The 26,418-nt window shown below is 33.8% G+C and overlaps 3 protein-coding genes and 1 pseudogene across 3 annotated transcripts; 3 read left to right on the forward strand and 1 right to left on the reverse strand.

Moving 5' to 3' along the window:
• Positions 1–1,937: 1,937 nt before the first annotated feature.
• LOC25486323 (F-box protein CPR1) lies at positions 1,938–4,051 on the forward strand. The gene is made up of 2 exons (XM_024776927.2): positions 1,938–3,125; positions 3,604–4,051. The coding sequence occupies exons 1-2, from the start codon at positions 1,942–1,944 to the stop codon at positions 3,641–3,643; spliced, it is 1,224 nt and encodes a 407-aa protein (XP_024632695.2). The 5' UTR covers positions 1,938–1,941; the 3' UTR covers positions 3,644–4,051.
• A 5,718-nt stretch (positions 4,052–9,769) lies between these two features.
• On the forward strand, positions 9,770–10,544 carry LOC25486324 (receptor-like protein 9DC3). The gene is made up of 2 exons (XM_024776929.2): positions 9,770–10,117; positions 10,185–10,544. Exons 1-2 carry the CDS (start codon positions 9,770–9,772, stop codon positions 10,542–10,544), a joined length of 708 nt encoding a protein of 235 aa, XP_024632697.1.
• Positions 10,545–14,119: 3,575 nt separating this feature from the next.
• Positions 14,120–16,135, reverse strand: LOC25486325 (heat shock 70 kDa protein 18-like; annotated as a pseudogene).
• A 4,480-nt stretch (positions 16,136–20,615) lies between these two features.
• Positions 20,616–23,105, forward strand: LOC25486326 (F-box protein CPR1). Its single transcript, XM_039830096.1, has 2 exons — positions 20,616–21,760; positions 22,428–23,105. Exons 1-2 carry the CDS (start codon positions 20,631–20,633, stop codon positions 22,465–22,467), a joined length of 1,170 nt encoding a protein of 389 aa, XP_039686030.1. The 5' UTR covers positions 20,616–20,630; the 3' UTR covers positions 22,468–23,105.
• The last annotated feature ends 3,313 nt before the right edge of the window (positions 23,106–26,418 follow it).

Raw genomic sequence — 26,418 nt, forward strand, 5'->3', positions numbered from 1 at the left:
TGGAGAAGAAGATGCATGAACGGGTCTTGTCGACTTAGAGAACAAGTTAAGTAGGAGAATTTAGAAGTTGAGAAATTTAGTTAAAGTAGAATATTTTTACCAATTCACACTTATCATATCATTAATCAAATTAATCAAAGGTGATCGTGATAAGCCCACAAGTACATTGTTTTACGGCTGTGATAAAAATCTGAGAAACATAAATCTGAGAAAAATTTCCTCTCAGAATGTTGGTCAAATACCTCACATTTGTAAGCTTCAATCAATGGAAAAACGTGCTTTGAAAATATGCTATTTTTAAAAAAAAAAAAAAAACGATATTCATTCATTCAAATCGATAGAGTACATCAGATACAAACATCGCTAAAAACGTAAATGATGAATTTGCGAACAAATTCACAACATCCAAGTTAATAGGATACAACAGCAAAATGCCTACAAATAATATGATAAAACCTAAGTCACTGAAATACTCATTCTTCTGGATCTGCAACGTTGACACCTAAATCATTGGTTGAGTTTGTAATTGACTGTCGCTCTTTCAATAGGAACTAAATGAACACCGCGACAAGACGCAAAATCAAACGCCGCACAAGACAACAAACAACACAAAGCCGCACTTAGACGACGAAATCACAAAACACACAAAAGAAAAAACTTGATATATGTGAAAACCACTTATTTAAATTGAAAGAAAAGGGGAAAAAGTTGTAGAGGGGTGATTCTAGGTTAAAAAATGACTTAAAACCACCACTCCTCGAAGAATGAAAGAGAAAGAAAGTTTAGAGAGAAGTTGGAGTTTCTCTCATTAGAAAACTAGGGACGGCTGCTAGTATGAAGAAAAAAGTGTGAAATATTGACAATTTAGTTTTTTAGTCTCTACAAAATAAAATCACACATTTTAGTCCTTATAACATATTCTCTTAGCTTTTTATGGACCAAAAGTGCTGACAAAAGATAAAGAATGAGTAAATTGTCGTTTTGATCCCTGACTCCACACCTCGCTGTTATAAAGGTCTCTGACTCAGGATTAAATACAAAGTAGTCTCTGAAGGTGCATTTTCGTTATCAGTTTAGTCCCTAACGTTAAAAGCTTCTGTTAACTGTTGAGGTGGCTTGCATAAGGTGTCACATAGATAAAGTGAAAGTAGAAAAAAGTCACTTTGATCCCTGAACCGAAAATTAATATTTCCAAATTGAATCTCAAAAATCCCTAAATCCTAAATTTAATCCTCAAATGTCTAAATCTTATATAATTCCATATTGGTTTGAAATCAAATTCCTTTTGTTGTTAATAAGTGGAGATTTGTGGGAAGAAAGGAACATAGTAAACTCCAAATCTTTTGTGTTGTCAATAAAGAAGTTTAGTTTAATATGGTGATGACTATTACCATGATAAAAGTTTTCAATGTCAAAGACTAAACTGATAATGAAAGTGCACATCCATGATATATTACTTTATGGGAGCTTCTACGGTACACCTCACAAATTGAGGTGTACGGATACTCTGCTTCATAAATTTATAAATTAATTATCATTTTATGAAATAAGTTGTTATTTGTCATTATTATTTATATTTTAGAAAACACCATCTTATGAGGAAAAAAAAACATCATTTCATTGTTTATATGAATTATATTAAATTTTTAACATTTTCTCATAAAAAATAATCAATATTCTTCATTATGAGCAATAAAAATTCAAAAAAAGTAAATTTTATTTCATCGACGCTTTTGGTAAATAAGATTTAATTATTATAATTGTCAATGATAAAAAATAATTATTTTTCTTCAAAATACAATCAATTTAATTATTAATTTAATGTTTAATGTACCATAGAATTTGCCTTACATTATTTACATTTGTGATATCGAGGTACAAAGTGAGGCACCAAAGCAACCCTTCACGACAGAATACATACTATAAAGTAAGTTCTTTGCAATGAAAGGAAAGAAGGAAGAAAGAAGAAAAACCCTAAACCCTGCAATGGCGGGTGATGTTCTCCCAATGGAAATTATCTCCGAAATCTTCTCCCGCTTACATCCACAATCACTTCTCCGATTCCGCTCAACTTCAGAATCGCTTAAATCCATAATTGATTCTCACAACTTCACCAATCTTCACCTCAGAAACTCTGACAACTTCAACCTCATCCTCCGTCACAACACCAATCTCTATCAACTCCATTTCCCTAACCTAACCACCGCCGCCATCCCACTCAACCACCCTCTGTTTTACACCAACCGCATCGCACTTTTCGGTTCATGTAACGGCCTCCTCTGCATTTCCTCCAACAACGAAATCGCTTTCTGGAACCCTAACACCCGTAAACATCGGATTATCCCTCATCTCCTTATCCCTTTTCCTCAATCTGATATCAACATCCACTTCGCCTTAACCATTCACGGATTCGGCTTTGATCCTTTTTCATCCGATTACAAACTCATCAGAATCTCTTGGTTTGTTGATCTACACAACCGTACTTTTGATTCATATGTCAGACTCTTCACCTCGAAGACGAACTCGTGGAAAGTACTTCCTAATATAGAGTATGCTCTTTGCCATGTAAATACCATGGGAGTTTTTGTTGAGAATTCTAGTTCTCTTCATTGGAAAATGACAAGGAGATATGATAAGTTTCAACCTTTGTTAATTGTCGCATTTAACCTAACACTCGAGGTTTTCAATGAGGTTCCTTTTCCTCATGAAATAGGAGGAGGTGAAGAGGTTACTAATAGTGCAAGTTTTGAAATTGATGTTGCTGTTTTGGGAGGGTGTCTTTGTTTGACTGTGAATCATCATACTAAGATTGATATTTGGGTGATGAAAGAATATGGATGTAGAGATAGTTGGTGTAAACTTTTCACATTGATGGAATCGTGTTTCGTTTTACCTTTGAAATCTTTGAGCCCTTTGGGTTATTCGAGTGATGGTAAAAAGGTTTTGTTGGATCTTAATCACAAGAAGCTGGTTTGGTATGATTTGAAGAGTGAACAATTTAGTTATGTTGACGGAATTCCTAAATTCGATGAAGCTATGATTTGTGTTGGAAGTCTTGTACCACCCTCCTTCCCTGTTGATAATTCTAGGAAGAAGGGGAATCATTCAAGCAAGACCAAGAGAAGGTACTTCTTATTGATTATGTATAAGTTAATATCAATTCAATGGACCCATCATGTGATATATGTAGTTAAACTTTATGTTAAAGGTCAAATTGAATTCCTATTATAGGACAAGGATTTTCTAATTACTTTGAAGTCTCTACCTTTGTTTATGTATATATATTTGACAATGTCTGTATGCTTGATTTCAAAAGAAACAAAAAAAAGCTCAACAACTTATACTATGTATTCGGATTTGCAGGATCTTCACTCCGAAATAATTATTGTGTCAAACTTATTTCGAAATGTTGTGACTATTCTACCCTGTTGTGGTATCTGTGTATAAGGATAAGAACGTTGTTGTGTTAGAAATTTTCTTGCAATGAAATAACTCCAAATCAATGTACAAATCCTAAGTATTTTTTATTTTACTTTTTTTATCATTATTCTTTTGTGATATTGTTGAATTTACTTCTGTGAGATGCATGTATTTTTTTTACAGGGATGACTTCTTGTCAAAAGGATTTAAATTGACATTGTAAGGGAGTGAAGGAAGAACCTTTGTTGTGTAGCTGAAGCAAGTTCTTTATAGTGATGATGGAATTTGTCATGTTGGTTTGCAGGAAGCATTAAATTGATTAGGAATGGTGCATCACCTAGTTTTAACTCTCTTCTTTAATGTTGTGAGATCACACTTCTCTCTGTCATTTAGAATCTCACATGAGGGGATTCATCTCGGTAGAACCGTGAAAGGATGGAAGTGAAACAAAGATCTCTAGCCAAAATATAAGACTGAAGATCAGATACCATATGTACATGACTTCTTTCTTTTCCTTTTTTTTTTTTGGTTTATCACTTGGTATGCAATTGCTAGGTTCCTGTTATAAGCAATACAAAGAAAAATGCCATATTTGCTGTTTAGGTGTAAGAAAGTGTTGAAAATGACTTATATGTTGTTATGATGATAAAAAGTGTTGATTTTTTTTTTCAATCTATGTGATTTTGTATATATGCATGTTAATATGGCTTTACCATCAACTGTAATGCCACTTACATTTGGCAACCTTACACGAATTGCATTTTTGCTTTGTTTTCTTGTGGAAATCTATTGGCAAGTAACCTACTTGACTTGTGTAATCCATCTTCATTCTCTTCAACCCTGAAAATCTATTTGCTTTTGTTTCATCATTGACTTTGTAACTGTCATGGATAACTTAACTTTGCCATCTTGAGCTTTCTCGATACTCTTCAATCTATTAATGACCATTGGAGCTCACAAATTAAGGATGTGACACACTGCCATTACTAATGTTATCTAGATCACTTGGACATGCAATAAATCTTTTTTGTTTTCAGAACAAATTGATTTTGTTTGATCAAGCTATTTCAGTGATTCACTCGACCATCTCCTTGACCGGGGTTTATTCCAAAGGCTTAATATATTCTATCAAAAAAATATTCTCAATTATTTTAGGGAGGTAGGTCACCCTCGTTGTTTTCCTTGTATCAATCAAGTCAACTATTATCCTCCTTTTTACCTTTGGGTGGAATGTAATTTTGATGGTTTAGCCAATGGCTCCTTGGGTGCAGTAGGTTGTTGTGGTATTTTTCGAGATAGCCATGTTACTTTTTTTTATGGGTTGTTTTGCTTCCTTCCTTCAGAATAGTTGATCTCTACTTGCTTATTTTCATGGTGTCATGGTAGCAATAGATACTGTCTTCTCTAAAGGCTAGTTCAACTTTTGGCTTGAAAGTGATTCATTCACTTATAGAGCTTTAGGTTTTTTATTCAAGGTACTTTAGCCCTTTGAAGCTCAAAAATAGCCAGAAAAATTGTTTTATTCTCAAACCTATCGACTCACATGTAGAAACTCTCTTGCTAAAACATGAAATCCTTCTCTTGCTGCAACAACCCTCACGCAAAACCCAACTCGCAAAGAAACTCTCACGCATGAATCACTCTGTTGCTGCATATTGAATTCCTTTGTGTTTGTAATTTTTAAAACATTGTTTCGGTGTATTGAATTCCTCTGCGTCCACATTGTACCCCTTTTAGTCAGACTGAGACGTTCTTCTACCATTGAACTGTTCTGCAGCTGAACTTCCCTTTTCTCACTATTGTAAGTTTATGTTTATTCGTCTACTTTGATTAATTTAACCGTTGTTGGTTTGTTTATTGCCCGTTTATAGGTTTATCTGGTGTATACCATTTTCCCGTTTATAGGTTTCAACTGCATCTGCAGGGAATTTACAATGATGATTTCAGTTGCATGACTAATGTCGTCCCATAAAGTACCTTTTCTTTGTCTTTTCCATGGACATCGAATGTAGCATTTGAATGAATACCAGGTTATTCTGTATCATTTGATGTCATGAAAATGTGTATGCTTAGAGTAAACCCTCTAGTTACTCCTCCAAAGATTTTCTTCAACCAATTTGTCCATCAAAGATATGAAACAATTGCCAAATGTCCCTCAAAGAATGAATATGATGACATTTTACATTAAATAGGGGCTATCAGGTGACCAAATCTTTATATAGCTATTGGACCAACAAAATGAGACACAAGTATTTTGAGGGACTAACTTGGTTTGGTGGAAACAATCTTTATAGGGTTTACTTTAATATTTGGAGGGCCAAATAAAGGTTCCCCCTAAACTGTATTTTGCGTACAAGTTGATAAGTATTTGAATGCTCCATCGTTTATATGTTTATCTATAAACAACTAGCTCTGATAGATCTACTGATAAAGCTTCAAACCTGCATCCTTCCCCTCTTCGTCTTTTAACATATAGTCACCTTTTCTTCATAAAACCTGTGTTACACACATAACATGATTGTCATTATTTCAAAATTTAACATATACCTTTTGTTCATCAAACGTGTTGCACGCATAACATGATTGTCGTCATTTCAAAATTTAAACAGTCACCTTTTCTTCATCAAAATTTAACGTGTTACGCTAATATTGTTGTTTCAATGGCAATCACATTATAAGAAATAACTTAAAAATCAATTTAACAGTCACCTTTTCTTCATCAAAATTTAACGTGTTACGCTAATATTGCTGTTTCAATGGCAATCACATTATAAGAAATAACTTAAAAATCTTTTCACCATTGTTCTGTACTTGCAAACAGCAATCAACCCATTTTGTTTTATAGGTAAAACAATAACATTCTGCATAAATTTAGCAATACAGATTGAAGTCAAGAACTAACTAGTTAGGTTTCCATGAAATAAACCATGCATAAAAAATATTTAGAAAAATACAAAGTAAAAAACACAACTGTGATGATGATGATGAATAGCATTGTTGTACAAGATAAGATTAGGAATGATATAATTATGACAAAAACGAATGCGAGGATATCGAAGTCTCCCCCTTAGTAGCTGAAACCATGGGACTGCGGTGGTGCTTGTTGTGGGCAGAACATCGTCAACTCAAGAATCTAATCATAGAGATGGATGCTGAAATCAGTAGTAAGGTGTGTACATGGTGCTGCAAAACCTGATGCAACTGATGAATTAATCATAGACTGCATAGAAGTTCTTGCAAGGCTAGAGAATACTAGTGTTATCTTTGTTCAAAGAGATTGCAATACTGTAGCACATAGTCTTGTCAGCTTAGCACTTTCTGCTGGGTGTAAGCTTTGGGAAGCCAATGTTCCTGACCAAATTATGGCTTCTGTTTGTAAGGATTTACCATTTATCTAATGAAATTCCTTTCCTGTCAGAAAAAAATAATGGAGAGCTCTCTATATGAGAGATTTTGAGTTAACAAGTCTATCTTCAGAAATGATTCATGGCACATTATGACATAATTTGATTCGCGTCACCGACCCCATTTAGTGAAAAAAGACTTTAGTTTTTGTTGTCGTTCATGTGATACATACAATATATCAAACACTCATAAACAATTGACCACTACTAGTAATAACATCAAATTTCTAAAATTGAGATATTAATTTACAAGAAAATAGAAGTGTAATCAATTTGACCCTAAAACAAAAGAAGAGGTAGATAATGCTGAACCTTTCTTCAAAATTTCAAGTGAATCCTTTATTATTTTTACGATTTTCACAGCACACGACAGTCACACCCTATGTGTACTTTAATTAAAATTGCAAGTTATAATAATACATCGAAACATTACCACTCAATACTCATAAATCATAAGATTTTTTACATTGTACTTCGTGCTTGGAGAATTAATCAGTAGCAATCATAGATTAATAATCAATATAAGAGACCTACACAAGACTTTATGGCATAATGATAATTACAACAACAACCAAGCCTTATTCCACTAAGTGGGGTCAGCTACATGGATCAAATAACGCCATAATGTTCTATCAAAAATCATATTTGGATCTAACTCATTGACCTCTAAATCCTTTCTAATGATTTCCCTAATGGTTTTCTTAGGTCTTCCTTTACCTCTTTTAACCCGACTCTCCTCCATTTGATCCACTCTTCTAACAACGGCATCTACGGGTCTTCTCTCTATATGTCCAAACCATCTAAGCTTATTTTCTACCAACTTTTCTACTATAGGTGCTACCCTCACTCTCTCTAATGGTGTCATTCCTAATCTTATCATGTCTAGTATTACCACTCATCCAGCGCAACATCCTCATCTCCGCTACACTTACTTTACTCTCGTGTTGACTCTTAACCGCCCATCACTCCGTACCATACAACATTGCCGGTCAGACTGCTGTCCGATAGAACTTTCCTTTCAGCTTAAGTGGTACTTTCTTATCGCACAAAACACCTGAGGCTCTTCTCCATTTCAACCACCCAGCTTGAATACGATGATTTACATCTGCTTCTATTTCTCCATCATTTTGTACTATAGACCCAAGATATTTAAACCGTGTAACTTGGGGTATGATATGATCTCCAACTTTCACCTCTAAGGTAGACCCACTTCTCTTTTTACTGAAGTTACATTCCATATACTTCGTCTTGCTTCTACTCAGGCGGAAACCATACGTCTCTAGCTTCCCATTTAACTCCTTCATCGACTCACCAAGCAAGACTACATCATCTGCAAAAAGCATACATCTCGATGCAAAAAGCATACACCAAGGCCGGTCCCAAGCCCGGGTAAAAGAAGAGGGTTGTGTTAGGCCTCGACAGCCAACATAAAACTTTGTCGAATCTCTATGACATGGCATAATGATAATTAAATAAAAAAAAGAGGGAGCTACCTCATTCTAAGAAATTGGCAGTTAACCTACCTTAGGACCAAGTGGTTCCAGTGTCCAACACGGTATACACATTTGAGGATGAGGTTCCAAATAGGGTAATTGGTCATTTTGTTTCTTAAATGTGTGAGGCCGTGTTATTATAGTCATTGAATGTATCAAACTTTAAAAACACCCATGATTTAGTTCTGTTTCAGCTTCTTAATTCTCTCGAGGGCACCAAATCGATCTTCATTATCCTTTTCTTTGGCATCACCATCTACTTCTCCATTATTTTCATAATCGTCTCTCTTTCTAATCAGACTTTCCAAAAACAGTAGAAGTGACTGATGATTAAAATTTAAAATCATAAGGTCAAACAACAAAAGTGCCAACATTTGCCTTCAAAAACTAACAAACCTGAATGCCTAATAAAACACAATCGGACATTGTTACAGGATATACACATTCATCCTATCCTATGCATAATAAAATTGAATTTCAGTGCAAAGAAACAATATTATAGAAGTGCAATTTCCATGGAATATAACTCATATCAGGTCAAACAAATGAAAAAGAAGGATTGTATGAGGTTGATATTGTCTTTGATGACTGATTATTGAGCACTGTTTTAGTGAAAACAATTGTAGAAATGTTTTAGTTATACACATATCAACAGTGGTGGTAAAATTGTAGAAATATTTTAGCTACAAACAAATCCCAAGACTAAAATTATTCATGGATGACTTTCTCACTTAGTAGTGACCCACCAAATGTAAATCACTTGAACTAATGTTTTTGGAAGATAGTTTTTTTAAACTTCTCTTACAAAAAAGAGCATTCAAGAAGCTATTCCAATTGCGAAGCGAGGTACAAGATGGAAGGTTGGTAGTGGAGAGAATATCCGGGTGTTTTATGACAATTGGTTTAGCAAACAAGAGCATGGAACAACCATTGATGCACATTGTACTGAATCAGCAACTTAAAGTCCGAGATTTGCTGCAGAATGGGCCAAAAAATGGAACAGGATGAATCACTAACCTTTGAATCCAATGTCAGTTTCATTTACTCCCGACTAAGAATATTGTATTTGTCTTCTGTCAATTTGACAGAATATTGAATCTACAAATGAACACATGTCATGGCACTTTGCCAAGTAACTTCTCAAAGGAGAGTGCACTTGAGACTCTGAATCTCTATGGCAACCAATTAGAAGGCCATATTCCTAGATCCTTACCTCTCTGTAAAGGGTTGAAGTTTCTAAACCTCGGCAGCAACAAAATAGAAGACGAGTTTCCTGATTGGCTTCAAACACTGCAAGATTTGAAAGTTTTGCTGCTGCGAGACAATAAGTTGCATGTTCTCATTGTTAATCTAAATACAAAGCATCCATTTCCAAGTTTAACTATTTTTGATATCTGAGGCAATAACTTTAGTGGTCCGCTACCAAATGCCTATTTTGAAAAGTTTGAAGCCATGAAGAATGTTGCTGAATTGGTATACATGAGGAATAATATAGGGCTGCTAGGTCTTTTCAATAGGGCCAACCCAGTCTCCATCCGATCAATTGCACCCTACTATGATTCTGTGATTGTGGCGTCAAAAGGGAACAAAATGACATGGGTTAAAATTCCAAACATCTTAGTGATTATTGATTTGTCAAGAAACAAATTTGAAGGAGAGATTCCAAATGTTATTGATGAGCTTCAAGCACTTATAGGGCTTAACCTTTCCCATAACAGACTCATTGGTCCTATTCCCAAATCCATGGGAAACTTGACAAACTTGGAATGGCTGGATCTCTCATCAAATATGCTCACTGATGTGATTCCAGCAAAATTAACCAATTTGGGCTTTCTTGCAGTTTTAGACTTTTCCAATAACCATCTAGTGGGAGAAATACCTCGAGGAAAACAGTTCCGAGACATTTTCAAATGATTCATATGTAGGAAACTTGGAGTTATGTGAATTTCCCTTGTCAAAGAAGTGCGGACCTGAACAACGTTCTCCACCTTCACCCAACAACAGCTTTTCGAGTGAAGAGAAATTTGGATTTGGATGGAAACCAGTGGCAATTGGATATGGATGTGGATTTGTGATTGGAATAGGCCTCGGATATTGTATGTTTTTAATTGGAAAGCCTAGATGGCTTGTGATGATATTTGGTGGTCAGCCTAAAAGAAGAGTGAAAAGGAGAACAAGAGTGAGTAGGAACCATGGTGCAACCATGAATCAGAATCAAATGTCTTAGTCTTATTGTTGTTTGTGGTTATTTTCTCTATTGTGTGTTAGTTTTTACCTTGTATTTTAAATAAGTTTGATCTGAGTGTGATAATCTTGTAACTCTTATTTAATTTTGGATTGTATGTTTGTACTGAATTGATTGTGACAACATGTGTTATTTAAGTAAAACTTTCCACATATGTAAGTACCCTGGATTCGATTTACTTTTTTTGACATAGATAGGAATTAAATGAAAATAGGACAGGCAGTGTCGGCACAACGTATATTTTAGGCTTAAAAATATATTTAAATAAAGACTTTTTTTTTTTTTTTTGGTACAAAAGAGGGCAAATCCCAAAGAAAAAGAAAACTAAGAAATTAAACGGACGTTCCTAGACATGCAAGCCCTTGAAATATCATTAAAAAAAAGACTCTGGAGCTCACTAGGGGGAGTCTCCAGAATATGAAAATATAGAAAATCCATCGAAATGCTGAAATTAGCAAGTCAATCTGCACTTCTGTTGCCTTCACGCCAAGTATAGGTAATTTTGACAGTCCAACTCAAACTCAAAAGTTGTCGAATACGCCTGACCAAAGTAGAAGTCATTCCACTAAAATTGCAATTTTCAGTAATCATGTCGACCAAGATCTTTGAGTCACTATCCACTATAAGATGAGTGGTATTCTCCCTCCACGCCATGTCCAAACCTAGGTACATGCCCCACATTTCAGCATGAAAAGCATCACACATTCCAATCTTCTTGAAGTAGCCTTTGATCCATCTGCCATCAGAGTCTCGAAGAAGCCCTCCACACCCTGCAAGAGTACCAAATCCCTTCCAAGCACCATCACAATTAAGCTTAACCCAACCAATCAGAGGTCGCATCCAACCGATGTATATAGTTTCCTTTTGATGCAAACTTTTATGCACCAACTTCGTATTGTCTTCTATCTCTCTAGTAAACTTTTGAATTACCAGTGTTGGATTGCTTGGTCTTTGGAATCCTATTTCAAAAATAGATTTGTTTCGCCAATTCCACAAATACCAACATGTTGTCATGAAAGTAGTCTGCCAAGTAGCAGGATTATCTCCAATCCCTTTTTTATTAAGGTTGTTAAAAATCCACTCCCTGCAATCAAAAGAGAAGAAATTAGTTATGTAATTATACGGGACAAGTCTGAGCCATACCTGAGTGGCGTGCACACATTCACGAAGGACATGAATGACTGTTTCATCCTCTCTCGCACAACAAGGACAAGAAGGGGAGATACCAACCCCCGACCACTTGCTACGACGATAATTGGTAAGGATCCTTCCATGAGCAGCCAACCAAATAAAGGTTTGGATACGATGGGGACCCTTCCAGTTCCATAAGGTCTTCCAATCACCTCCCACATCAAAAGAGGTCTCTTGCTGCAAATTGTAAGCACTTTGGATAGTAAACTGGAGAGTGTTAGTTCCTCCCCATCCTAAAGTATCTGGCCCATCAACTTTCAAAAAAGTTGCGATTTTGACCCCCTATGTACAAAAACTACAATTTTAGTTCTCTAAGATTTAACCCCTTTACATCTTTGGTCCTTTTGGTCAATTTTGACCAAGTCAACGCTGATTTGGCAAGCCACGTGTGTAATTAACCATTTTTAAAAATAAAATGTAACATGTTAAATTATTGAATTAAAAAAATTAAAAAAGAAAGGAAGGAGAGGCACGTTCATCTTCCAAAAAATTAAAACTTCATAACCAATATGCAATTACTTATTTTGCTTACAATGCATTCCAAAAAATTAAAATTAGATTTTTCGGGAGAAGACTATCGACTATAGAGCATATTAAACTCATGTTTACTTAAAATGTATGAAAACTTACTTAAGTACTAGAAAATGCATACTAAACAGCAAGAAAATACTTCAAATCTTAATATAAAAATTACATAAAAAACTAAACAGTCTTAGGGGTGTATTGGATTATGATTTTAAAGGATAATTTTTGTTTAAAAAGTTTTAAGGATTTTAAAAGACTTTGCATGATTTTAATGACTTTCATGATTTTAATGGATTTCAACGGATTTACATCATAAGATTTTAAAGGATTTGAAAAGATTTTATGGATTTTATAAGATTTCAAAAGATTTTAAGGATTCATTGGAAAGAAATGATTATAACGCACTCTCTTACAATATTCTCAATACAAACTCTTTTATTTTTTTACGAAACCGTTAGACAATACAAACTCTTTTACATCATAAGATTTTCAGATTTGAAATTATTGTATCAATTTTTAAGAAAAATTCAAAATGACCCATGGATTAAAAAATATTATAAATCTATAATATCAAATTGACTAATAATAATAAAAAAAAATGTCTTATCCCATAAGTGTAGCTCTGTTGGTAACTACCAGGGATAACTTCTACGGAGGTTGGGATTCAAACTCCAAATTCCCCACTTCTCCACATATATAATGTGTGTGAATCTAGCTACTATTACTTGACAAAAAAAATTAATAATAAAAATGCCTTAAAAAAATAATGGCCACTTAACAGTAATAGACATATAATTGTACCAAAAAAAAAAAAAAAAAGTAATAGGCATATAACAACAACAAAACAATCTGCTAAAAAAATTAATAATAATGAGAATAAATTAGTAGAAAAAATGACTTGAACAAAACTTCAGTAAAATCACCGAATTATTTTAATACTTGAAATAGTCTCTATGAAACTATAGCAAAATCACTTGAAATGAATTCTGTTTGTTACGTATTTCCTGTAACACTTGAAATTCTGTTTGTTACGTATTTCCTATAATACTTGAAATGTAATAATATGGAACGTGCACAAGAACAATTTTTTTTTTTACTGGAGCATGAACAACAACTTTGTGACCGGAGAAACAACTTCCGTAAAAAAGAAAATAACGAGAAGCAAAAAAGTTTCAAGGCTATGTGTGGGAGACAAAAAAATCTCAAGGCTGGTGTGAGATTGTTGGTAGATACATTTTACACTAAAAAGTCTCACAAAATCCATTACTCACAACAATCCATTAAAATCCTTAGAATTTTGAATACCAATAGACAATTTTTAAGTTGTGTAAAATCTCAATTGAATACCTCTGGATTTTATTGGACTCATTAAAAAATTCTGAAAATCCTAATTGAATACGACAAGAATGTTTTAGATTCCTTAAAAGTCTTGATTGAATACCTAAAAACATTTTTAAAACAAAAAAGTCTTTTAAAATCCTTTGAAATCTCAATTGAATATACCCCCTAGCTATAATTTGTTCCATCCTACTCTCAAGCCCTTTCAGATGATCCTCGAGAACATCTATTTCAACTTGCCACTTATTCTCATCAACCAGATTTGTGGCAGTTGCGATTGCATACTCAATTTTCTAAATTTCTTCTGAGGAGAGCTTTATAATAATATCCTTTGACTTTAAAGCATTTCTCATTTTGTAAATGTAGTCATCCAATGCATTCACAGCTTCGGCCTTCCTTAGGAATTTCTTGTCTTCAATATGGGAAATTCTCAGCTTCTTTAATCTACTTTTTAATTTCTTCATCTGACATCCTATCTTTGTAATTGGTTATTGTAATCTCATTCATTTTGTTATGGCTTTCCTTCTCTCACCCTCATAAACCTCAATCAAGGAATGTGATTGGTTATCTGCAAATGTAACATATTCTCGTGTCTTCTTCACATGAATGCAAGTGTTCCTAGGAATCACCACACTCATGATACCACCTCTTACTTCCTACCAAGAGACAAAGGAGTAACATCCTGCAACACCAAATTTGGAACATTCTTAACATCTTCACTCAACAAAGCAGCTTGAACAGCTGCCCCATAAGCTACAGCCTCATCAGGGTTAATGCTCTTGCACAACTCCTTCCCGTTGAAAAAGTCATGTAATAGCTGTTGGACTTTGGGATCCTAGAAGATCCACCAACAAGTACAACATCATCTATAGTACTCTTGTCCATCTTTGCATCCATAATACAACTCTCAACAGTCTTTATACAATCATTAAGAAGATCTAAATTCAATTCCTCAAACTTTGCCCGATTGATGGATGAAGAAAAATCAATGCCTTGAAATAAAGAATCTACCTCAATAGTTGCAACAACAAGAAATGATAGTATTCTTTTTGCCCTCTCACAAGCAGTTCTCAACCTCCTCAAGGCTTTTGAACTTCCACTAATATCCACTTCGTTCTTTATCTTGAACTCTTGTACAAAGTATTATCAAAATCCTCTCCTCCGAAGTGAGTGTTTCCAGCTGTGGCCTTAACTTGGAAGACATTGTCCTTAATTGTTAGTATAGACAAATCAAAAGTGCCACCGCCAAGATCAAAGACTAAAATGTTTCTTTCTCCAACACAATCAGCTCTCTTGTCAAGGCCATATGCAACAGTTGCAGCAGTGGGTTCATTCATTACCCTTATAACATTGATGCCAGCAATTGCACCGGCATCTATAGTGGCTTTTCGTTGAGAATCACTAAAATAAGCTGGTACAGTAACAACAACATTCTTTACCGGTGATTCTAAATATGCCTCAGCAATTTCTCGCATCTTCGTTAGTACCATAGATGATACTTCTTCAGCACATAGCTGCTTCTCCTGGCCTTTGTACTTAACAGTAATTATTGGTTTGTCATTGACATCAGCAGTGACCTTGAATGGCCATAACAATCCATCATCTTGAACAACAAGATCACTAAACTTCCAACCAATTAACCTCTTAGCATCTGAAAAAACGATATTAATAGGGTCTAGTTATTTGTTTGGTCCATAATTTATTAGGGAAATTCTAAATAGATTCATGAACTATAATTTATTAGTATCTGTAATTGTACTTTTGAACTTGTAAATAATTTGCAATTTCGTTTATGAATTTTTAAATGATTTTTGTAATAAAGTATCTAAACTTGTCAATAAACATGAACCATTATAGAATATCTAAACTAAATACAAACTTTTTAGTTTAAGAAACCGTTTAAAAAATTCTCTTTACTCAATAGTCCAGGCAACATAGCTAATAAAAACAAATATTCGGTGAAATATTACCAAAAACAGTGTTTTGAGAGTTGGCAGCGGCTTGGTTTTTAGCAGCATCACCAACAAACCTTTGATTTTCAGTGAAAGCAACACAAGAAGGTGTTATTTTGTTGCCTTGATCGTTGTGAATGATTTCAACTCGAGAGTGTTGTTCCAGCCACACTGCAACCGGGGGCGGAGCCAACCCCCAGCTAGCCTGGGCACAACTCCAACTTTCTTTGTAACAAGTCCAGCCATTAGTAGAAGTTTTAGCTTTTCCTGCGGATGTTTTGTGTAAATTCCGCAGGAAACACATTTCCTGCAGATTTTGCCAAGGATATAGGTCCCTAGGTGAGGTAATACCTTAGGATTTTAGGATCCGCAGGAAAGATATATCCGCAGGAAATGTGAAATTATCCGCCGGAAAATGTAAAATTATTCGCAGGAAGGACGTAACATTTTGCGATAATTTTTTTGCCTAGGCTCTATATAATTCCTGGCTCCGCCACTGACTGCAACACAAGAGTATGTTGTGCCGAGGTCTACTCCCACAGCAAGTCCTTCATATTTCCTCGCCATGAATACGTTGTTGGTAGGTTTTCTTCTTGCTTGACCCTTTTTACTGTCGTCGAAACCCTAACCGAAACGGAATATATGCAGTTTTTCAAATACAATTACTTTTCTAATATAATATTATTTTTTTTTGTAAGGATTGTTCCATGTTGTTTGATTTGCTTACAAATACAATACAATATTATCCATAAAAAAATACAATACAATATTATGTCATTATATTTTTTTTTAATCGGGATCCGTTGACACCAGGTGTAAGTCAAAAGACTTACACCAAATCTCAACCATTAAATCAAATTCATCAAATTCATCCAATGGTTCACAAGTAACACACTGAAAGCTAAAAACACTCACCTAACTAAATCTGTTTTTCTATCTCATATTTTTTTCACTCTCGCCGCCACTATCAACGTGATCAAACGTTTTCTTTCCTTTCCTGCACTCGCCAGAACTTATTATACCATTGACATAGTTGCAAATTAGATCCAAATTCAAATTTTTAATTGACGGAACATTGCTTTTTTGCATTGCTTATAGTTTTAATACTCCATAACCATAATCAATCACTCATGTGCAGTTTTGTATTTTGACGGTACGTAGTTATGTTTATTTCCAGATGTTTCAAAACGGACGTAGATTCATCCCAATGAAAAGCAAAGAAAGATATCATGTGCTTTTTTTTTGACAAAAGATATCATGTGCTTGTCTTACGGAATTTTATTTTGGACGGTTTGTTGGCCAGATCCTGCCTTTTTTTTATTTTTATTTATTTATGTAAATTAGATATTCTTTGCGCACAACAACAGACATTATTCTTTCCCTACAAAAAACAGACATTATTCCTTGCCACCTAAACTCAGTTGGTAATGACAATGCATAATATATAGGTTTGGGATTCAAAATAACTTAAAGGACTTACGTGTGATCAAAATAACCTAAAGGATTAAATCGAAAACGTTTACAAATTTAAAAGACTTGTGTGTGACCAATAACTTAAAGAATTAATTTGTTACAAACCTGAAACTTAAATGACCCATGATGTAATTTAGCCAAACAATTAATAATTTGAGATAGTGTGATGTGAATTAAAAAAAAAAAAAAACAGAGTGGGTGTCTCACATAAAATAAAATACACACATTAGTAGTGTTTGAATTGCGATATTTAATTTTTAATATTTGTAATTGATAATGATAAAAATAATAGTAATTATTATTTTTATTCGTGGATATCACTTCCCATAAATTTAACTTATGTTGATTGTGATAAGAATAAGAATTCAACCGAATTTTCTATCTTTCCTTCATTTACATCCAATGAGTTTGTTTCTTATTTTTTTTTTGGTGAATTGGTTTGTTTCTTATTGATCTTGGAAATATTTGTAAAATTAGGCCTATGATAATTTTAAATACAATTTTCAAATATATTTCAAAACTGCATATATTTTGTTTTACGAGTGGATGGCCATATTTGTAAAATTAGGCCTATGACAATTTTCAAATGACAAATTTTATGGTACACCCAAAAATTTGAATGTACCGATATATCAAATTGTTAAATTAATAATTAAATGAGTTGTTTTTTTGAAGAAAAATTATTGTTTTTTTATCATTGACAATTATAATAATTAAATCTTATTTACCAAAAACGTCAACGAAATAAAATTTACTTTTTTTTTTAATTTTTATTACTTATAACAAAGAATATTGATTATTTTTTATGAGAGAATGATAAAAATTAAATACTTTTAAACAACGAAATGATGTTTTCTCTTATAAAATGATGTTTTCTAAAATATAAATATTGATAATAACTCTTTATTTCATAAAATGATCGTTAAATTATAAATTTTTAAAATAGAAGTACCGATACACCTCAATTTGTGAGGTGTACCGTAGAAGTTCCATTTTCAAATACAATTACTTTTCAAATATTTGTTTCTTATATGTCATTAAATTTAGGAATTCTTAAGTTTTACGAGTGAAATATGATGCAAAAACAAAGTATATGCCCCGTGGTCTTACAACATATGGCCATCCAAATTACAAAATGAAGGGATTACGGCTATATAACGTGGCGTTACGTGCAACCTTGATCCCTGCTGTGAAATGTACTGGTTTTTATCCTTTTATTCATTCTCACACTTTTGCACCATTCTTGATCACCATCTCAACATGATATATCTTGTAAGTTGTAATGCTTGAATTCCTCACTTTTAGCTAAATATCTTCACTTTCCTCCACAATCATTGCTATAGATGAAAAACAAACAAAATTAGTAACTTTATTCTAAAATAACGAATAAAACAAACCTTAAAAAGAGGTAGAAATCCAAACTCTCTAACTTTCCCCTACTTGAATCTTTGCTTATCCTCGAACAATTGATTTGGATGAGAAATATTTGACAAACATTCCTCATGATTACAAAACATAATTGGGAAGCTCAAGCACTTGTGTAGAAATTGGGACAAGGAGAATGAGCTAAATATTAGCAATTCAAGTCAAAGTTAGAGGCTTAGGCTCCTTAAAAACACAAAACTCACATCAATCGGGCACTCATCTCACAAATTCTCTCAATAATGTTTATGGAGAGGTTTGCATTCACAACAATGTTTTTCATAAAAGACTAAACCCTACTATAAACTTGACTATAAACCTACATTCGCACTATTCCTCTTCTGAAAGCAAGCATGAAAAAATGATACCTAAGCAAAACAAAAGAGGAAATAGTGACTTTAGTCACTAACTTTGAACCTCGTTGTCACAAAGGACACTGACTTAAGATTAAATATAAAGTAGTCCTTGAATGAACACTTTCATTATTAGTTTAGTCTTTGGTGTTAAAAACTTATGTTAGCTGATGATTTGGCAAATGTTTTATGCTTACAAAGTGCATGAGATGTCACAGGGACTAAAGTGAAAATAGAAAATAGTAATTTTGGTCTCTCAACCGAAAACCAATATCCCCAAATTGAATATCAAATCTCTAAATTCCTAAATCCCGAATTTAATCCCCAAATCACTAAATCCCTAAATCTCATCTAATTTCCTATTTTGTTCAAAATTAAATATTCCATTAAACACCAAAATTGAATTACATGATGATGGGCGTTGGTGCAAACTTGTCCCAACAAAGTGTTGCTCATTCATCAAGAACTGGGTTACCTTCCCCAATCAAGTTGTCATGAGCATATAGAATAAACAAACATAAAACATTAAAATGGTCATTAAGATCCATGACTATGCATACTCACTGTCAGTTCGGTCGCTAATAGTAAATACTTAATGTCACTAAGGTCCATGATAGTAAACACTTACAGGCACAAAGTGACAGCATCACAGCCACATATAAAAATATTCACTACTATAAATAATATGTGCATTTTGCATCATTGATTTGCATTCTTCATCCTTGCATATAACTCTGCACCTTTGTTTGTCATTTTTCAACCACCTTATATCTCTTCCATGGTATACAGTGTAGTTCCTCACAACTTCTTTGAATAAATTCCATTCCTAGTTCCAAGTGTACCTGACAAACTTTGCATTTGAATTAAGCTGAAGGAAAACTTGTCTTCCATTTCTATTACCTTCATCATCGATACTAATATGGCTCCTTAGTTCTTCAGAATGGTAACTGTCATTGTCAGGAAAATCATTCTCAGCAACATTCTCTTCAACATCAGTACTCATGGTTTGTTAGGGACCTTAGTGACAGTAAGTGTTTACTGTCAGGAACCTAACTGATAGTAAGTATGCACAATCATAGACCTAAATGACAATTTTAGTGTTTTCTTATTTATTCTATATGCTCAGAACGACTTCATTGAGGAAGATGACACTGTTGTTGACGAATGAGCAACACTTTGTTGGGAGGAGTTTGTACTAACATCCATCATCATGTAATTCGATTTTGATGTTTAATGTAAATTTGATTTTGAACAAAAGAGATAATTAGATGAGATTTATGAATTTGATATTTAGGGATTAAGGAATTGAATTTGGGATTTAGGGATTGAAGATTCAATTTGGGGATATTGGTTTTCGGTTAAGGGACCAAAACGACAATTTTCTTCTTTAACTTTAGTCGATGTGACCCCTCATGCCTCTTGTCAGCACAAAACATTTGTCACATCATCCGCTAACAGAAGTTTTCAATGCTAGAGACTATACTGATAATGGAAGTGCATATTCAAGGACTATTTTATATTTAATCATGAGTTAAAAACTTTTGTGAGAACGAGTGCAGAGTCGAAGATTAAAGTGATCATTTAATCCAAAACAAAATGAGGCCTTAAATAAAGAAATCATTTTTAATAAATATGGATACCAATTAAAGTAAAGACTTTTTTTTGGACAAATTAAAGTAAAGACTTAACCACCTATTAGATTTAATTGAGCATTTACATTTGATCTTAACCGTATGGAGACTAAACCACCTATAAAACAAGTTTTGTGCAAAAAAATGAAAGAAAGAAGAAACGGAAAAACCCTAAACCCTACAATGGCGAGTGATGTTCTTCCTTCAGAAATACTCACCGAAATCTTCTCCCGCTTACCTCCACAATCACTTCTCCGATTCCGCTCAACTTCAGAATCGCTTAAATCCATAATCGATTCTCACAACTTCACCAACCTTCATCTAAAAAATTCTCTCAATCTCAACCTTATCCTCGGCCACAAAACCAATCTCTTCCACCTCCATTTCCCTAATCTAACCACCGCCATCCCACTCAACCACCCTCTGTCCAACGCCAACGGCATCAAACTCTTCGGTTCATGTAACGGCCTCCTCTGCATTTCCTCCAAAGCCGAAATCACTTTCTGGAACCCTAACATCCGTAAACATCGGATTATCCCTAATCTCCCTATTCCTATTCCTCAATCTGAGACCAAAGCCCACTACGCCTTATTCACTTACGGATTCGGCTTTGATCCTTTATCCTCCGACTACAAGCTTATCAGAATCTCTTGGTTCATCGATTTAACAAACTTTACTTTTGATTCATATGTGAGTCTCTTCACTTCGAAAACAAACTCATGGAAAGTACTTCCTAGCATTGAGTATGTTATTTGCTATGCTCTAACCATGGGGGTTTTTGTTGAGAATTCTCTTCACTGGATGATGGTCAAGAAACCTGATGGGTTACATCAGCGTTTAATTTTCGCGTTTAACCTAACACTTGAGGTTTTCAACGAGGTTCCTTTTCCTGATGAAATAAGAGGTGAAGAGGTTATTTGTAATCGGAGTTTTGAAATTAATGTTGCTGATTTGGGAGGGTGTCTTTGTTTGATTGTGAATTATCAAACTACTAAGATTGATGTATGGGTGATGAAAGAATATGGTTGTAAAGATAGTTGGTGTAAACTTTTTACTTTGATGGGATCGTGTTTCGTTTTACCTGTGATATCTTTGATCCCTTTAGGTTATTCAAGTGATGGAAAAAAACTTTTGTTTGAGGTAAATCATAAGAAGCTGGTTTGGTATGATTTGAAGAGTGAAGAAGTTAATTACATTGAGGGAATTCCAAATTTCGATGAAGCGATGATTTGTGTTGGAAGTCTTGTACTGCCTTCCTTCCCTGTTGAGAATTGTACGAAGAAGGAGAATCGTACAAGCAAGAGCAAGAGAAGGTACTTCTTATTGATTATGTATAAGTTAATATCAATTCAATGGACCCATCATATGTTAATGTATTTGAATTCTTATTTTAGGACAAGGATTCTCTAATTACTTTGAAGTCTCTACCTTTGTTTATGTATATAAGTATTTGACTCTGTGTGTATGCTGGATTTCAATGTATTTGACAATGCGTGTATGCTGGATTTCAATGTATTTGACAATGCGTGTATGCTGAATTTCAATGCATTTGACAATGTGTGTATCCTGAATTTCAATGTATTTGAAAATATGTGTATGCTGGCTTTCGAAAGAAACAAAAGACAACAATGTATACTATGTATCAGGATTTGCAGGATTCCCTTACTTAAGAAGTAAGTTAAGTTAAAGAAATAATATTGATTGATATCAGTTGGTCTTTTCTTTTCCTTCATTAGTTGAGATCCACAGTCCGAAATTATTATTATTTTGTCAAACTTATTTCAAAATGTTGAGATTATTCCACCCTGTTGTGGTATCTGTGTATTTAAGGATAAGAATATTGTTCTGTAGAAATTTACCTTTAATGAAATTACTCCAACTCTATGTATAATTCCTTTCAAAATATTTATATTATTTATCACTATTCATCTGTGATATTGTTGAGCTTACTTTTATGAGATGCATGTATTTTTTTTACAGGGACGACTTCCTGTCCCGAGGATTTAAATTGACCTTGTAAGGGAGTGAAGGAAGAACCTGTTATGTGTAGCTGAAGCAAATTTTTCTAGAGATGGAATTAGTCTTGTTGTTTTGCAGTAGGCATTAAATTGATTTGGAATGGAGCATTAACTAGTTTTAACTTTCTTCTTTAATGGTGTGAGATCACTCTTCTATATCTCATGTAAAATCTCACATGAGGAGATTCATTCTCGGCAGAACCGTGAAAGGATTGCCTACAGTGAAAGAAAGGCCCATGGAAGTGAAACAAAGATCTCAAGCCAAAATATAATATTGAAGTTTAGATACCATATGTACATGACTTCTATCTTTTCCTTTTCTTTGGTTTATCACTTGGTCTGTAATTGAAAACATCCTGCTCTAAGCAATACAAAGAAAAATGACACATATGTCTGTTTAGGTGTAAAAAAGTGTTGAAAATGGCTTATATGTCGTTATGGTGATAAAAAGTATTGGTTTTGTATGTATGCATGTTAATATGGTTTTACCATCAACGGTAACCCAACTTTTACTATCAACGATGATTCACGCATGGATTAAGCTTCAAAACTGCATCCTTTCCTTTTTTGTCTTTAACATATAGTCACCTTTTCTTCATCAAACACACATAACATGCTTGTCGTCATTTCGGAATACATCTGTTAATTTAATGAGGACTCACTGTTAAAATTACTAATTTTTTCCTTCATGGCACTTCGGCACTTAAGTGCCGTTGAAGTGATTGGAATTCGGCAGTTAACTAGCGTCGCCGGCCGATGGAGTGATGGGGGTAATTTCGTAAAGTACTGGTGTGTTTCATCCAACCTTAATGTGTGAACAGCAGTTTTCAAAACTAAGAATGATTGATCACCTCAAGAGAAAAAGTAAAGATAACATTTTACAATCATATCATCTAATAGATGCTATTTAAAAATAAAATATTAATTTTTTTTTCCAAATAAAAAAGATGTAGTTACTAACCTACATTTTCATGATTTATGGTGGGTGTAAATTAGTTTTTGATGAAGCCTATTTTTTTTCTTTCATAAATATCCCTACTATTTCAAACTTTTTATGTGTAACTTCTAATCAATAAAAACACTATTTCAAGTAAATAATAACACTATTTAGGATAATAGCATTTCTCATGTTCCATATATAATCCCAAGTTTAGTGTAACTTCTAATCACAATCTTTTGAGTGTCTCCATAAGGATAATAGCATTTCTCCTGGTCCATATATAATCCAAGTAGTGGCAAGCCTAATCAATTCTTTTATTTCCTTACCATTCTTGCCTTTAAACATTTAGTGTTAAACTAGACCATTGACCCGTGCTAACACACGGGTCATATCGAAGGTAATATTTGACAGTAATAGATAACAAAATAGTTTCACGGTAATATTCTTAAAGGTGATCGTGATAAGCCCACAAGTGCATTGTTTTACTGCCGTGATAAAAATATCGATATGTACGCAATATGCAGAATAGCAATTTAATTTTCAAAGATTGATTAGCAAATATAGAGAATTATGGTGGAATAAGTTTAATTTTGGTTGAAATTATGCAATAGTAAAATGTTAGGTCAAAGTTTAGGATCTGTCGCATTTCATATTGTAAAATCAAGTTTTCAAAGATGAGATGTGCTTTAATAATCTATGATTTCTTTCGGAGATACATAAAAATGCCTTGAATCAACAAGTTCTTATATTATGGAAGGATCATTGTTAATTCCCATTAAGCAGATTCATCCTAAAGAATCTCAAAAGAATCTAAACTATTCTCATGTGTCGATTCTTTTGTTCAATCTTATAAATCGGATATTAATCTTTACTTTCGCTAATCAATCAAAATCTAAGATTATGTATATCTATAGTTCATATCTTTACGATAAGTAAGACCACCAAAATTGAATTGAATACCTGAGATTGTAATAATTTTAGAAGTTTGGGTTTAGAGAGATTCAATTGCTGGATTTCCCCTAAATCCCAAGATCACTAAGCTCTATTCACTCATGGCCATAGAAAACATGAATATGTAATAATCTAGTAAAGAAGAAAAATGGAAAAACCTGGATTGAATTTGAAGTTCCCGAATTGCAATCAAAAGAAAATCATGAAATTTAGGAATTCTAAGAAGTTTTACGAGTGAAATATGATGCAAAAACAAGTATATGCTCCGTGGTCTTACAACATATGGCCATCCAAATTACAAAATGAAGGGATTACGGCTATATAACGTGGCGTTACGTGCAACCTTGATCCCTGCTGTGAAATGTACTGGTTTTTATCCTTTTATTCATTCTCACACTTTTGCACCATTCTTGATCACCATCTCAACATGATATATCTTGTAAGTTGTAATGCTTGAATTCGTCACTTTTAGCTAAATTTCTTCACTTTCCTCCACAATCATTGCTATAGATGAAAAGCAAACAAAATTAGTAACTTTATTCTAAAATAATGAATAAAACAAACCCTAAAAAGAGGTAGAAATCTAAGCTCTCTAACTCTCCCCTACTTGAATCTTTGCTTATCCTCGAACAATTACTTTGGATGAGAAATATTTGACAAACATTCCTCATGATTACAAAACATAATTGGGAAGCTCAAGCACTTGTGTAGAAATTGGGACAAGGAGAATGAGCTAAATATTACCAATTCAAGTCAAAGTTAGAGGCCTAGGCTCCTTAAAAACCCAAAACTCACATCAATCGGGCACTCATCTCACAAATTCTCTCAATAATGTTTAAGGAGAGGTTTGCATTCACTACAATGTTTTTCATCAAAGACTAAACCTACTACAAACTTGACTATGAACCGACATTCGCAAGCAAGCATGAATACATGATACCTAATTCAAAGCAAAACAAAAGAATAAATGGTCATTTTAGTCCTTGACTTTGAACCTCGTTGTCACAAAAGTTACTGACTTAAGACTAAATACAAAGTAGTCATTGAATGAACACTTCCGTTATTAGTTTAGTCTTTGACATTAAAAACTTCTGTTATCTGATGATGTGGCAAATGTTTTGTGTTGACAAGGTGCATGGGATGTCACACGGGACTAAAGTGAAAGTAGAAAATGGTCATTTTGGTATATGAACCAAAAATCAATATCCCCAAATTGAATATCAAATCTCTAGATTCCTAAATCCCAAATTTAATCCCCAAATCACTAAATCCCTAATCTCATCTAATTTCCTATTTTGTTCAAAATCAAATCTTCCATTAAACACCAAAATCGAATTACTTGATGATGGGCGTTGGTGCAAACTTGTCCCAACAAAGTGTTGCTCATTCATCAAGAACTATGTCACCTTCCTCAATCAAGTTGTCATGAGCATATAAAATAAACAAACAGAAAACATTAAAATGGTCATTAAGGTCCATGACTGTCATACTTACTATCAGTTAGGTCCCTGATAGTAAATACTTAATGTCACTAAGGTCCATGATAGTAAACACTTACAGACACAAAGTGACAGCATCACAGCCACATAAAAAAAATATTTACTACTATAAATAGTACGTACCTTTTGCATCATTGATTTGCATTCTTCATCCTTGCATATAGCTCTGCACCTTTGTTTGTCATTTTTCAACCACCTTATATCTCTTCCATGGTATAAAGTGTATTTCCTCACAGTTTCTTTGAATATATCCATAGTTTCAAATTCCATTCCTAGTTCCAAGTGAACCTGACAAACTTTGCATTTGAATTAAACCGAAGGAAACATGTCTTCCATTTCCATCACCTTCATCATCGATGCTAATATGGCTCCTTAGTTCTTTAGAATGGTAACTGTCATTGTCGTTAGGAAAATCATTCTCAGCAACATTCTCTTCAACATCAATACTCATGGTTTGTTAGGGACCTTAGTGACAGTAAGTGTTTACTGTCAGGGACCTAAGTAAGTGTTTACTGTCAGGGACCTAACTGATAGTATGTATGCACAATCAGAGATCTTAATGA

Source organism: Medicago truncatula, chromosome 2 (genome assembly GCF_003473485.1).
Source record: "Medicago truncatula cultivar Jemalong A17 chromosome 2, MtrunA17r5.0-ANR, whole genome shotgun sequence".
NCBI lineage: Eukaryota > Viridiplantae > Streptophyta > Magnoliopsida > Fabales > Fabaceae > Medicago > Medicago truncatula.